General features: G+C 39.2%; 1 protein-coding gene across 4 annotated transcripts in view; it reads right to left on the bottom strand.

Moving 5' to 3' along the window:
- The window catches only part of LOC128508598 (collagen alpha-1(XIX) chain-like), a 249937-nt gene that overhangs the window by 182983 nt on the left and 50974 nt on the right, over positions 1-15980 (bottom strand). For all 4 annotated transcript variants that reach the window (XM_053479992.1, XM_053479990.1, XM_053479991.1 and 1 more), the window contains exons 20-22: positions 15416-15451; positions 253-315; positions 44-88 (exon numbers count right to left, since the gene is read on the bottom strand). In XM_053479992.1, the coding sequence (XP_053335967.1) occupies positions 44-88; positions 253-315; positions 15416-15451 (144 nt within the window). The remainder of the gene's footprint in view (positions 1-43; positions 89-252; positions 316-15415; positions 15452-15980) is intronic.

Below are 15980 nucleotides of genomic sequence, written 5' to 3' on the forward strand. Positions count from 1 at the left end.
ATTATTTAGCATATTGCCCCTTGTTCACACTTATGCATGGTACCTTCTGTCCTTTAATCCCAAGGGCACCCTCCTGACCAGGCTGACCCTGTGGGAGCAGTTCTTGTTTTAATAATTTTGACTCATTTGCATGTGTGTTTGTGTGTTTGTGTGTGTGTGTGTGTGTGTGTGTGTGTGTGTGTGTGTGTACTGTATGTAGGCATGCACATGTGCATAAAAGCAATAGAAATGGAGAGTGTGTGCATCACATACTGTATTCCCCTTTTCCCCCTTCTGTCCTATTTCTCCCATCACACCTTGGTCTCCTTTCTCCCCCTGGGGAGAGAAAAATTGAATGCAATTTGAACACAAATTGAATGATGTCAAACACCTTACTTATGCACCGTTTGTTTTTTTTGTTTGTTTGTTTTTTTTACTAATTTTAACATTTTAAAATAATAGGAAGCCACTCAGGAGTCATCCCAATCAGATGCCCGAACCACCTCAACTGGCTCCTTTTGTTATGATGGAGGATATCTTTTGGCCACTTTTTTTTATGAGTGAGGGTTGGTACAGTGGATAACTGTAAATGTTTAATTAAACGGTTTGGTTTGGTTCACCACAAAGGCCTATTATAATGCATGAATTACTGCTCACACAGGACCTATCTGACTAGAATCAGTCAGCACACCATCTTCACTGGTGCTAACTGTAACAGCACACCAGTGACAGCTAGCCAGGTAGAGAGACAACTGCAAAAATTTAACTTAAAACTTAAAAACAAAATAAGGCTGCGGGCCCTGATGGTATTAGCCCCAGGATTCTAAAGTCTTGTGCCGCTCAGCTGGTATCCTGAAATACATCTTTAATCTGAGTCTGATGCAAGAAAGAATACCGGTGCTATGGAAACATCCTGTGTAGTATCAGTATATCAGAAGACCATCCCTTCTGGCCCAACTTCGATTAGATCACCGTCTGACCCCACAGAACTCGATCAGGCGACTGAATATTTAGAGTCAACATTTCGCTATATCTTAGATAATGTAGCTCCAGTTAAAAGAAAAATTATTAGAGATAAGAAACTTGCTTCCTGGTATAACGATCACACGCGCACTTTAAAACAGACCGCTCGGAAATTAGAACGTAAATGGCGTCAAACTAAATTACTAGTATTTCAAATAGCATGGAAGGAGAGCATCCTGAACTATAGAAAAGCTCTTAGTGTAGCTAGATCAACATATCTCTCCACTCTTATAGAAAATAACAAAAATAATCCTAGATTCTTATTTAATGCTGTAGCCAAATTAACCAGAAATAAGACCACTGCAGAAATCTCCACAACAACATCATGCAATAGTGAGGACTTCATGAACTTTTTTAATAATAAAATTGTAAATATTAGGCATAAAATTGAGGTTTTGAAACCGAACAATGTAATTGATGCAGATGTTAATCTAGCCATGTCAGATCAGAACCTAGAATACTTTACCCCCCTTGAAGAGAATGAACTAATTTCACTCATTTCTTCTTCAAATTCATCAACCTGTATATTAGATCCTGTACCGACACACTTTCTTAAACAGATAGTACCAGCAATAACAGAACTCCTGTTGAGAATAATTAATTCTTCACTCAGCAATTTAAAATCTTTTAAATTAGCAGTTATTAAACCAATAATTAAGAAACCTGACCTCGACCCCTGTCAGCTGTCCAGTTACAGGCCAATATCAAACCTCCCCTTTATCTCTAAGATTCTGGAAAAGATAGTAGCGGAGCAGCTATGCTCATATATACATAGAAATGGCATACATGAACTGTATCAGTCAGGATTTAGGCCTCATCACAGTACAGAGACAGCACTCGTTAAAGTAGTAAATGACATTCTATTGGCCTCTGATCAGGGTTGTGTAACTATGCTTGTATTACTTGACCTCAGTGCAGCTTTTGACACCGTTGATCATAGTATTCGTCTTCACAGATTAGAAAATGTAGTAGGAATTAAGGGTACAGCCCTCTCCTGGCTCAGATCCTATCTGACCCATCGTTATCAGTATGTAGACTTAAATGGTGATTATTCTGCATGTTCTCTAGTGGAGTTTGGCGTTCCGCAGGGTTCAGTTTTAGGTCCACTGCTTTTTTCCCTTTACATGCTTCCTCTGGGCAACATAATCCGTAATACATAAAAAAACATAAGCTTGGTTTGCTGACGATACACAGTTATATGTCTCAGCAAAACCTGATGAGAAAAAACAGCTTACTAAAATTGAGCAATGTGTGCAGGACATACGAAATTGGATGCTAATTAACTTCCTTCTGCTAAATCCGGATAAGACAGAAGTTCTAGTCATAGGACCGCATACAGCTAGGAGTAAAATTTTAGATCACACCGTAACTTTAGATGGCCTTTCTGTTCCATCAAATGCAACAGTAAAAGACCTTGGTGTGATCATTGATTCCAGCCTTTCATTTGAAGCACATGTAGATAATATTACCAGGATAGCATTCTTTCACCTCAGAAATATTGCCAGGATAAGAAATTTATTGTCGCTAAACAACGCAGAAAAACTAGTTCATGCTTTTATCACCTGTAGGTTGGACTATTGTAATGCCTTACTGTCTGGTTGTTCAGCTAGATGCATAAATAAGCTTCAGCTAGTCCAGAATGCAGCAGCGAGAGTCCTCACTAGAACCAGAAGATATGAGCACATCACCCCTATCTTATCTTCACTCCATTGGCTCCCTGTGAAATTTCGCATTGATTTTAAAATACTACTCTTGACATATAAAGCATTAAATGGGCTCGCGCCGCAGTACCTGAGCGAACTGCTAGTGTCTTACGATCCGCCACGCCTACTTCGATCAAAGGATGCAGGCTGCTTGTCAGTACCGCGTATTATGAAAAATACAGCTGGGGGCAGAGCTTTTTCTTACAAAGCCCCAAAATTATGGAATAGTCTTCCAAATAGTGTTCGGGACTTAGACACAGTCTCAGTGTTTAAGTCCAGGCTAAAAACCTATTTATTTAGCCAAGCATTTTTATAAATAGATTTGCCATAGGTAAAGGAGCAGGTCTGGGGGACTCATGGACGTAGAGTATTATGGTGAACTGGTATGTTTGGATGCTGTCTTTCTCACTTTCATTGATCACTCAGGTTTGCTGACGGTGAGGTGATTGTTTGCTTTACATGTCAGGAAGCCCTCATGTCTGTGTTTCCTTCTGGCTCTCCCTTTTAGTTATGCTGTCATAGTTAGTTCTGCCGGAGTCTCTGCTTGCACTCTACAGGTAATATACATTCACATTATACATTGTGTGACTGTGACCATACCTAACTGCCATCTCTCCTCTTCTTCTCTCCCCCCCCTCTTTCTCTTTCTTCTCTCCTCCTGTCTCCCCCTTTCACTCTTTCTCTCTCTCTGTCGAGCTTCACATGTCGTTCCTGAGCTGCCAGTGATCCAGACTCCCTCTGCCCTCCGGACCTGTCTGACCCATCCTGGTGCCCCGCTTCTGGCTGAAGATCTCGTCACATGGATGCCCCGTGTGTCTCTCTGGGATGCGTCTGGTGTCTGGGGATGGTTTTCTCTACCTAGAAGATGGTTCTGGCCTTGACTGGTGTTGGCAACTGTTTCTCTGGGGACTTGACAGTTCGATAGTTTATGACTGGAACTTCTTACAAGTCTACCTAGGTCTTCAATAACTACCTGGACTCCATATTAACATCAATTTACATCAGCTATTATAGCTGAACTGCCTCCCACCCTACACACTGTATAAATGCAGATCATTTACTGCTTTCTGTTGCACCCAAATGAGGATGGGTTCCCTGTTGAGTCTGGTTCCTCTCAAGGTTTCTTCCTATTACCATCTCAGGGAGTTTTTCCTTGTCACTGTCGCCCTCGGCTTGCTCACCAGGGACAAACTGACAATTTTTGATTCATACAAATTCACATTTCATACAAACTTAAATAATTCTTTTGACTGTGTAAAGCTGCTTTGCGGCAATGAAAATTGCTAAAAGAGCTATAGAAATAAAATTGAATTGAATTGAATTGAATTAATGACTTCAGACTGGTTGCACTGATGTCACAATAAAGTCGCGACTCACTCCTACAACTGAGACTGGCAGCAAATTCAGATTTTAAATCTATGTTTTTTAAAACTGCGAGCGATCTACTTCCCTGGATCCTTTGTTTACATGGACGCCACTGAAGGAAATCAAGGAGAGGAAAGCGTGCAGGCATGCTGTGCAGGGCCCAGCAGAGCAGGGCTTGACATTGGCATTCACCCACCTGCCAAATGCGGGTAAAATTCGGCTGTGGCGGGTAATAACTTTAGTCTTACTAGCCACTTTGGCGAGTAGTTTATTATTTTGTATGACAATATATTTTTGTTGTAGTTTTCTCTAAAGGCATCTGATATAATAAACGCATTGCAACATAATATTACACGCATAAAACATGAGCACCTATATCAACATTCTGATACAACTGTAACGCTTAGGTTTTATTTTTAAGCTAATTACACTAATACAGGATCTAGAATCTAAATACGGGCTAATATTACTTACTTTCTACTAGTGATAACCTGCGGTAAGAAGCTGTAAAGTTACTCTCAACTGATAGGCCTACTTGGACAGTATTATGTGGCAGCAAATAACTGGTGTTTCAGACCCTGCTGTTACTGTTGTAAATGAACAAGAGGAACAAGATAAGAGGAAGGTAAGACAGTTAAATGAGAAATGGAAATTAGGGCAAGATTGGCTAGTTCATTGCAATGAAAAAACACCATGCAATGCCAAGACTGCAGGGAGTGTGGAAACGAGCGAGCGAGGGGTCTTTCTTTTGTGACTGGCACCAACAATTTTAAACTGGAGACTGTAAAAGACCACAAAAAGTCAAACGCACACGTTGTTAGTATCAAGTCAAATCGGGCAAAGATGATGGGTTCACTCCAGGACAGCATAGCTTTTAAGTATTTGGCTGTCATGAAGTCGGCTGAGCTGGAGAGGATGGCGCTGCTGTTCCGAAACATACGTAATTGGAATAAAGAGTCGACCATTCATAGACGATGGATGTGCGATTAAGTACCTAAATTCTTTTTTTTGTGGAAACGCCCAGTGTTTTATTGTTAGCTAAGCAAGATCACGTAATTGAGATAATAATAATGCTAACGTTAGTTAACGTTGTGTTTTCTTTAGGGTGGATGAAAAAAAGGCTTGAAAACAGGTAGCACTTAAACGTGCTTAAGAGTTCATGCATTTCATTGCTGAGGCAGAGAGACAAAAGCTTAAGGAAGCTCAAGCCACCACAAAATTTCTGTCTGTTATGAGTGACAGTTCTACTGACAGCTCAGTAATGGAAGGGGAATTGGTCTATGTGAGATTCGCAAAAGCAGGGAAAATGGGTGTGTGTTTTGTGGTTGTCCAGGCAGTGGACAAACCTGAGGCAATCACTTCATTAATGGAGACAGTCTCAGGAAATGAAGATGGAACGGGGCAGTGGCTGGAGAAAGTTGTAGCTTGTGGGACTGATGGTGCATTTTTAATATCAGAATTGTTCAGTTGTTGAGTTCAGTTGTACTGAATCTGTTATCTTTTAATTTCATGTCGTAAGAGGCTTGAATTTAAGTTCGATAAACAAAATATACTGTTCATGTTTGCATGTTTTTATATTGGGAGCTATTTTAACAGCACTAAACATTCAAGATGGCGCCGGTGAGGTCGGCTGCCGTCACGACTGCTCAGACCCCCTTTTCTTTGTTTTTGTTTTTTAGGTTAGTTTTCAGTGTTTTAAAACCGGTAAAATCACCACCATTGAGTACATTAGGTATGATAGAGACACTCTTGTTTCTATTGGTATACAATGTACTCACAATTTGAAGTTTTTAACTCTGAATCCGAGCTGGCCGAGTGAGATCCTGAGGGAGAACAAAGGACGCAAAGCAGCGGCCCCGAGGGAAACAAGCCGGCGTCAGGAACAGGACATTCGGGACTGCAATCTCCCAAGACATGGCTGAACCCAGCGGTGCTGGACCACGCCATACAGCCGGCCGAGTTCTTCTCGGTTCACCGCATGGACAGGACACGGGACTCGTGGCGGCGTGTGTTTTATGGTGAACAGCAGCTGGTGCAACAGCGCGAGCATTGTTCCTCTTACACGCTCCTGCACACCAAATCTGGAACTACTGTTCATCATGTGTCGTTCTTTTTATCTACCTAGGGAGCTTACATCGGTCATAGTCAGCGCTGTTTATATTCCGCCTCAGGCGAACACGGACACTGCCTTATGCGAGCTGCATGAGGCACTTACACAACAACAAACACAACACCGGGACTTTAATAGCATATCATCAGCATATTACCTGCCCCACCAGGGGCAAAAGGACACTGGACCACTGGCAGAATCTCATCCACTGTTTGGGAAATCCGACCATGCCGCCATTTTCCTCATGCCAAAATACAAACAAAGGCTAAAACAGGAAGTTCCGGTTCAGAGGGAGGTCGCGCACTGGACGGACCAATCGGTGGCGTGGACGCTTTACAGGACGCATTGATGACGCAAACTGGGCCATATTCAGAAACAGCTCCGATGATACGTCAGCGTGTTTACGGAAGCGGTTGTGGGATTCATCAGGGAAACTAGTAGATGATACCGTGAAGAAAAAGACTATCAGAACGTTTCCGAACCAGAAGCCGTGGGCTTATAAAACCATCCGCGACGCTCTGAGATCTAGCATCGCTGCCTACAACACGGGACTTGCGTCGGGGGACATGGAACCATACAAGGCTGCATCAAATAACATCCGGAAGGCGGTGAAAGAGCTGACAAAAAAAGTGACTCTAGGAGCCTGTGGCAGGGACTAAAGACAATAACGGATTATAAAGCACCTCCGGTATGACAAACGCGGATGTGACTCTGGCAGACGATTTGAACACTTTCTATGCTCGCTTCGAGGCTGCAGCTAAAGACGCTAGTGATGCTAATGCTAGCGGCGCTAACAGCTGCAGACAGGACGGCACTGCCAGCACTGGAAACGCGTTCATCATCATTTCATTCACGTTCATGACGTGAGAAGAGCCTTCAGGAGAGTAAACACCAGAAAAGCAGCAGGACCAGATGGCATCTCAGGTCGTATTCTCAGAGCCTGTGCAGACCAGCTAGCACCTGTGTTCACAGAGATATTCAACCTCTCTTTATCTCAGTCTGTGATCCCCACATGCTTTAAAGAGTCCATCATTGTTCCGGTTCCAAAGAAACCTAATTCTGCTCTTAATGACTATCGCCCTGTAGCCATCACCTCAGTAGTGACGAAGTGCTTTGGGCACCTGGTCAAGGACTTCATAATTTTTTTATTACCAGACACACTGAAGCCACAACAGTTCGCTTAGCGTCCAAATCGTTCTACTGATGATGCCATCTCTTATCTTCTCCACACATCACTTACTCACTTGGACACTAGAAGGGGGAATTACAGTGGAACCTCGGATTACGAGCATAATTCGTTCCGGAAGTGGGCTCGTATTCCAAAACAGTCGTAAACCAAATTAAATTTTCCCATAAGAAATAATGGAAACTTAAATTATTCGTTCTACAGCCCAAAAAAATAAATACATAAAAATAATTCATACAAAAATAGGAAAAACAAAACAAATTTACCTTGCACGTTACCTTTTAAAAAAGGTAAAAATAAATCCAGGCAGATAAGTTTCTCTCCAAAGAAACTCAGTTGCAAATCTTTTCAGAGGTAAGGTGCTGGGTCATTTGTTTGTTTGTTTTACTTTACAGCAGTGATTCTGTTAGTTTGCGCTCACACAAGTGTCATTAGCGATGTTTATAGCTTTTTTTTAGATTTAACAGTGTAGCGGGAGAGAGACGTTGATTTATGACCTCTGTTTACGGAAGTGTAGTCCAGTGCGGAAGATGCATTGTGGGTAATGCAGTCCGGTGTGTGTGTGAACGAGAATTTGAGATTTAAGTTAGGATATTGAGCCTGAGTTTTGTTCTTCAGTAGTTTTTTTTTAGTTGAATTTAAGTGCAGCATCCACCGGAAAGTTTGTACTATAACCTGACAATGCAGAAAATAAAAGAACGGGCATCGACGAGTTTGTCCATCTCATCATTACACGAGCATGAATTAACAGGCTGTCGTGAGCAACATAAAAAAAGCGGAGAAGCTTTAATAATTTTGTACAGAACAACAGTCTTTTCGTTAATGTGTGTGTGTTAATGTGAGAGAAGAAAGTTTTAATGTGTAAACTAAGGAAAGGAAGACACAAGGGGCTGAAAACAAGAGTCTCCACTTACTCTAGCCTCACACACACACACGCACACACACATACACAGTACCTGCATGCACAAAGGGAAACGCTTATCTGCCGGGATTTATTTTTAACTTTTTTAAAAGGTAACGTGCAGGTTAATTTGTTTTATTTTTACCTAATATTTTGTATTAATTATTTTTATGTATTTATTTTTTTGGGCTGTAGAACGAATAATTTAAATTTTCATTATTTCTTATGGGAAAATAAAATTTGGTTTACGAGTGTTTTGGAATACGAGCCCACTTCCGGAACGAATTATGCTTGTAATCCGAGGTTCCACTGTAGTTGCATTTCACATTTGTAAAATTGTCGCCAGGTGGCGAAAATTGACATTTTCAATTATCGCAGTTTTAAAATACAGTAATTTAGTCATAAAAACGTTGTATCAAAGAAATACAATAGTGATGGTAATTTCCACATGAGTACTTTAAGCAACAAACATGAAAATTTTGAATCAGAGCTATTGATATGTACTGTACAATAATGAGTAAAAAAAACATTAGTTAAATGTTGTTTAGATTAAGTTCACTAGCTGACAATTTTATTTGTACAAAGTATAAACTGTTATATAGTGTATCTCTGTATCTGTTTATTGTTACTTAAGTTCTGGGTTATTTTAGGTATTTTAAACACATTGTTGTGTTGCTCATGTTGGGTCATATGAGATGTAGTGGGTCATTTACAAATGGACACCTGGTTGGGTTATTTTAACCCAAAAACTGATTTATTCATTATTCTTTTGTTTTCCCGCATGGCAGCCTGCAAAATGTTCGAAATATAACTGTTATTGTGTCACAGGTTTAGTTTTAAGAGTTGTTTAGGCAAGAATGCATGTGTATACAGCTCAAAACCTCCATCAGTTAATAAAGATAGCGTCCATTTAGAAAAAATTCCCCAGCGATTTCGGAGCTTTAGGAAATCTCCCGGCGCATAACACCGGGCCAACTCATGTCAGAATGAATTTATAAACGTTTTCTAAACGTGGGCTATTGTTTTTTTTACTTATAATATTTGTTAATTTAATTTATATGATTCAATTCGGCATTGTAATCCCCCTCTTTAATTCCCTACGTAGTCTAATTAGTGCTCAACCACACGCATAAAGTTTTCCAGAGCGTCGGGAAAAACAACAAGCAGACTGACTCTGACTATTTTAAAAATTCATTGATAAATTAGTGATGTGGTAATGATGGTAATCATGTCATCTCGTCGTCTCCGCAGCAGTGGCTGCTTTAAAAATCCACTTCATCCGAATTACATTGTACAACGTATGTAAGGCAAGTATACATGGAGTTTCGGTTTATTTTCTGACGCGCTCAAGCTTAAATAAAAGTTGAGTCTTATAAAGGCTATGTAGTCCTATATACTGTACTGTAGTTTTATTATATAGTTTTTGCACATTAGGCTGAGTCCTCATCTGTTACATTGTGAGGACAATAGTTTTTCAGCCTGTCACGGCGTTCGCCAAATCAATATTGCTCCTCGCTCACTAGTTAGGCAGCCTCCCCTTCAGATATGCGAAGGAGCGGGGTTAGGGCGGAATTAGGCACGGCTGGTGAGCTATCCTTGGTAATGATTCCGGGCTTGCACCCTGCGATATAAAATACACGGGGTCTGTTGGGTTACAGTAGATTTTACTACGCTGTGTGAGTGAAACGCGCACGCAACAACGTGGAAGTGCGGCATGCCAGCGGGGCAAATGGAACGCGCCCCAGGGACTTTATAGAAGCGAGAGCTAGGAGGGGCCGATCCGGTCATCTGTGGAGAGCAGAGTCAGCGCGAGCGGACGGAAGCAGAACCTGTACTTAGGGTCGAACCCGTTACACGGTCCAAATGTAGTCAACAATATTTAAATAACCTTTTATTGTTCTTGTTTTAATATTTTGAAGTAAATAAACAGTAATAGCTAAAATAGTAAAATTAATAGTTAAAATATTAACAAGGGTAATGTTTGATGTCATGTGGGCATTATAGGATTTGTATTGAAAACTTCTCACTAAAAAGTGGCAGCTGGCACACTTAAAAATAGACGCAGGTTAATTTTTTTATTGTCTAAATGAAAATCCTCCTTTTTAATTTCCTTTTTTAGTTTTCCAGAGCCCGGAGGAACTTTGTTGTACTTAATAATACTTATGCAGTATAATCAGGGTCTCTTATTCCTATTTATCCTGGGTTGTTGTTCTTTTAGTGTTACTTTGTGTGCTTTACAATGTCAGACAAAATTCAAATGCAAATTATTCACCCTCGCCAGGTGTGAATCAGCTCTTCTCACCTATACATTTAGAGAAACTGAAATGCACCCCTTCCCACTTTAAAAACCTCTTGGATCTGAGATTCTTCTGAAAACTTTCAGTGATTAAGGCCTCTTTTTAAATTTGTGTAAATTTAATCTTCTGAATTCTAGATTCTAAAGGTAAAATTGCTACCCTTTTTAATCCTTGGAATTAGGGCTGCACGATTTTAGAAAAAAAGCACATTGCGATTATCAAAATTGCGATTTACGATTGCGGTACGATAAACAAGTGGTATGACTCAACTTGTTTGTTATCATGAAAAATGCACCCACATTATTAATAATGCTGACATTTTATTAACTGAGATATAGTATACAATGCAATCTAGCACCTAGAAATGAACGATGTTTTCAAATTAAAACAAAATTGTACAAAATTAAATAACAGAAACATCTGTACATTACTAAATTAAATTACATTAACTTAAAATAAAATGAAAAAGTCAAAAGTACAGATAAATAAAACAAATACCCGTTTTTTTAACAAATATTTTTACATTTTGTCCCAAAACAGGGACATTTAAGGAGGATGTAACATATACTTTATTGACATTCTTATCAAATCACTCACCATCTTCAATCTAATGATGAGGAAAAGATTAAAGAAAAGAAAAGTGTCCTTTAAACATATTAATTTTAGAGTCATGCTAATCATCATAGAATAATTTAAATGAGACATTTCTAGTGTTCTTTGTGACACACCGATTTCTACACTGTATTTCCATTTATTCTTAAATAAATTGTTAATAGCTGTCCATTCTAACGTATAGTTAAGTAGCTTTAAATATGAAAAGATTAAATTAGTCAGGAGTATAGAGAACTTCTGAACATCTTTGTGAAGTGGTGCACAAGAAACCATCTGATCCTAAACATCATGAAAACCAAGGAGATAGTATGGGCTTTAGAAAATGGGTAGTGACCTTAAGAACTCCTCATGGGTGAAGGGTCAGAGTTGTGGACAACTAAAAGTACTTGGGTGTTCACTTAAACAGCAGATTGGACTGGCTCTACTCTGACTCTAGGTATAACTAGGGGTTGAGCAGACATTAATTCCTGAGAAAGCTGCCAATGAAAAGTGTCAATGTATATATGTGTCCGTAAAATCATGGTAAATAATGGGATGTGTATATAAGTTGCTATTGTCATCTGTTACATACTGTAGAGGCGAGTCATTGTACAGTGCAATGGTAAACGGAAGGGATGATTTCCTGAACCATTTTTTGTGACAACGAGGCTGGATTTGTCTCTTAGAGAATGAACTCCGATGCTCTGAACGCTGCCTCTGTATTGGCCTATGTAGTGGGTAGGATGGAATTTCTATGATTGACAGGAGTTTGTTCAGGGATCCCTCACTGTCTCCAAGTTGTCAAGTTTTCATCTGATTATGTGTTCAGTCTTGCGGATTATTTCATTGATCTTGTCTGCATCGCAGGTACTGATGCTGCTCCCAGCAGACCACAGCACTATAAAGAGTACTAGCCACAACAGACTAATAAAACATTTCCCGCATCCTGCAGAATACGTAGAAGGATCTAAGCTAAAACGTTGCCCTGAAAAAATACTGCAGGATAAAACAAAAAATTGTGTCTGTCTTTATTTCAGACTGCAAAGCAACAAAATATTATTTTAAAGGGGAGGGGGTATTTATTTATATACCCACTGTAGTGTCAAGCAAGCATATAACAATTTAACTAAGTGTATTATATCTTAACTTTATTATATTTCTAATAACGAATGACACAAAAACTGCTCTTTCATATATATATATATATATATATATATATATATATATATATATATATATATATATATATTTATATGTATAAATACACACATACACACAGTGGAACCTTGGATTATTTTCCCATAAGAAATAATGGAAACTCAAATTATTTGTATAAAAATAATTAACATAAAATATTAAGTAAAAAAAGAAAAGAAATTAACCTGCACTTTACCTTTAAATAAAAGTACAAATAAATCCCGACAGATAAGTGTTTCCGTTTGTGCGCGCAGACACTGTGTATGTGTGAATCTAAAGTAAGCTCATCTCTCCCCCTTCTCATCTTATACAGACCCTTCCCCCACTGATTTCACATACAGTGGAAACACTGTTTTATCGGAAAAATAAACAAGAAATCTCTAATGACACTCCATTAAGCAACACACTAATGGAATCACTGCTGTAAAGGGATCAATAAAGTAAGTGAGTCTGTCTGTCTGTCTATCTATCTATAATAACTGCCTCAGACTTAGAGGTGCTGGCTCTCATACAAACCACTCTAAAGATGCAAACCACTTCAGCGGATGTTTAAAGTTCACTGTATTATGGCCTGGTGAGGTCCATGCCAATTAAATGATGGTGATGCATTCAACTCATTTAACATTTACATTATGGACAATCTGAAATGCTTAAAACAGGAAATCGATGAACTCTATCCTGCAACCAGGATCCGAAACCCAGCAGAATAATCATCATGAAACGTCGGGATGGTGTAGGTAAAGACAGCAGAAGCGGGGTGATAAAGCTGCTGCATGACTAGGTTACAGGTTAATCTGCACAGACCAACGGGGCAGACCCTCTTCCTCACAAACTCCCAGTCAGAGATTTAATTGCAGTCCGAATCAATAAAATAAATATTTGCATCGCCCAACCAAAAACACACCGTTTGTTACCCTGTGTGGCTCTTCCTGCTCTTGTAAAAAAAAAAGTAAAGATTATTTATGGGATACCACCAATCCTGCCTCGGTAAACAAAACTGACAAAAAAAAATTAACAAACATAAAGAGGAATTTAAATACCAGCCGCTCAGAAATGAATGAAAAGGCAAGTTAGCATTGAGATTTGCATAACAGTTAGGCAGATTGTGAATGCAATGTTGCCTCAATACAGTTATGTTATCGACTGCAGCCACATACAGTTGCAAGAAAAGGTATGTGAACCTTTTAGAATTTCATGGTTTTCTAAATTAATTTGTCATAAAACGTGTTGGTTTGAGGTCTGGGCTCTGACCTGACCACTCCAAAAGATGGATTTTGTGCTTCTCCAAAAGCCATTCTGTTGTGGACCTGCTCCGATGTTTTGGGGAATTGTCCTGTTGCATCACCTAACTTTTACAGAGTTTCAGCTAACATAAAGACATTATCATGAAGAAATCTTTGATACACTTGGGAATCCATCTTTATCTCGTCATACCTTAATGACTAGGCTGTTATGCAGGAAAAAAGCCCCTAATCAGTGAAGTTTCCTTCTCCATACTTTATGGTTGGGATGATGTTTTCATGATGATATGCTGTGCCCTTTTTTAAGCCAGATGTAGTGCTCTAGTTTCATCTTTTTTATGCAAAAAAAACAAAAAAAAACAATTTGCCAATACCATTGTGGAGTGTGCTCTTTCGGAAACTTCAGACAAGCATCAATGTTCTTTTTAGTGCGCAGCAGCTTCCCTCATGGTACTCTGCCATGGACACCCTGTTTGTTCAATGTTTTACGTAGACTCATGAACACAGTTGTTCCAGTTCCAATGATACCTTTAAATCTTTGGCTGTAACTTGGGGTTGTTTCTTTACCTCATTGATGTATCTTTGTTGTGCTCTTGGGTCATTTTATAATGGCTGACCAATTCTTGGTAGGGTAGCCACAGTCACAAAGTATCTCCTTTTGCCTGGTAAAGTCTTTCAATTTACTTTGTAACTCAAAGTAAAGTTTTCCAGGTTTATATAAATTCTCAATTGTTGATTGAACAAGATGAGGTCGGCTGCCGTCGCGACTGCTCTGACCACTTTTCCTTTGTTTTTGTCTTTTAACCTCACTTTCAGTAACTTAAAACTGGCAAAATATTTTTCATTAAGTGTATTAAGTATGATAGAGATACTCTTATTTCTATTGATTTACAATGTACTCACAATTTGAAGTCCGGATCCAAGCTGGCCGAGTGAGATTCTGAGGAAGAACAAAGGACTTTCCAGATTAGGAATCTGGAGAACTGGTGCCAAAGGAACAACCTCTTTAGGTTCTAGATTTGATTCCTGCGTTAGGTCTGTGTGCATAGTTTATGCATGTTCTCCCTGTGCTTGGTGGGTTTCCTCCCACAGTCCAAAGAAATGCAGATTAGGCTAACCTGCATTTTCAAACTGCCTATAGGTGTGAATGTGTGTGTAAATGTTGACTGGAGGTCCTACCATGGTCAGACAAAATGGGAATAAATAAAAAAAAATTTACCATTGGCCTCCAATGGTCGACATTTGGTCTCCTTCCTTGCTGGACTACAGAGGTTCCTAAATAAATAGGCGGATGGAACCACAACCCTCATTGCATCAGAAATACTCCTGCACTGCAAACTTCAATTGTGTATGTACACATATTTTAAGAAGTGTTAGCTTTATACATCCATCTGTGATTCATTGCTGTTTTTGCAACTGCACTATTCCATACACATCCCAATTTTTCCCAATTTATCTATTAGTGGGGCACCACAGAAAATCATTTTAAGCATGTATTACAATTTAAACAAAAATAAAAAAATATATAATACTGTAATTACTGTAATGTAGATCACTTGCAGTAATTGCTTGGTGAAATTGCATCACAAAAAAAATCAACAATAAAAATCATAGCTATGGTTAAAAGTAAAAGTAATCTGTAAAAAGTGTAAAAAGTGTCTGAAGTTATGATCTGGGTTGTTTCAACCTGTCAGGGGTTGCTTTAACAAATTTTAAATTAAGTCATCTGCAAGGGCAAGGGCATATTTCAGACAATTCCTTAATCAAAACTTAGGAAAGCTGTCTAAATGTAGTGTTAGCTTCCACTTTACACAAAGCTTACCTTGGTGCCTTCGCCTTCACATGATCCAGGGGCTCCCTGAATTTTTAAGGGGAAAAAAATTAAAGAACGAATAAATACAGACATAAATTAATAAATAAACAGCTGTTATACAAGACATTTAACAAACAGTACATTTGACAGATGCTTTTAACAACAAAAATGCTTTGAAGTTTCCTTTATTGGGCAGATCCTTATACTGGGTTATTAGGTTACTAACTACTGTAAGTACCATCAGTCAAACATTGTTGAGAAGGATTTTTCTTTTTTTTTTTTTTTTACTTTTCCTTTTTTCAGGCTCTCACTAAACGCTAGTTAAATCCCAATGGATAAGCATTTTCAGAAACACTCGGACCAGCCATTCTGGCACTAACAAAGTCGGTTCTGAATGGTTTAAAATTGAGGAGATTGTCTTGACCATATCCGCATGCCTAATGCTTTCAGTTGCTGCCACCTTATTCATGTCAGGCTGATTTGCGTTAGCAGAAGCTGGGTTTGCAGCTCTTTGCTTGGGCTTGGGCTCTTTGCTTGCTGGGCCCCATGCAAGGTGAGCTATGGTGCACTGGGT

This window comes from Clarias gariepinus, chromosome 20, assembly GCF_024256425.1.
Source record: "Clarias gariepinus isolate MV-2021 ecotype Netherlands chromosome 20, CGAR_prim_01v2, whole genome shotgun sequence".
In the NCBI taxonomy this organism is placed as follows: Eukaryota; Metazoa; Chordata; class Actinopteri; order Siluriformes; family Clariidae; genus Clarias; species Clarias gariepinus.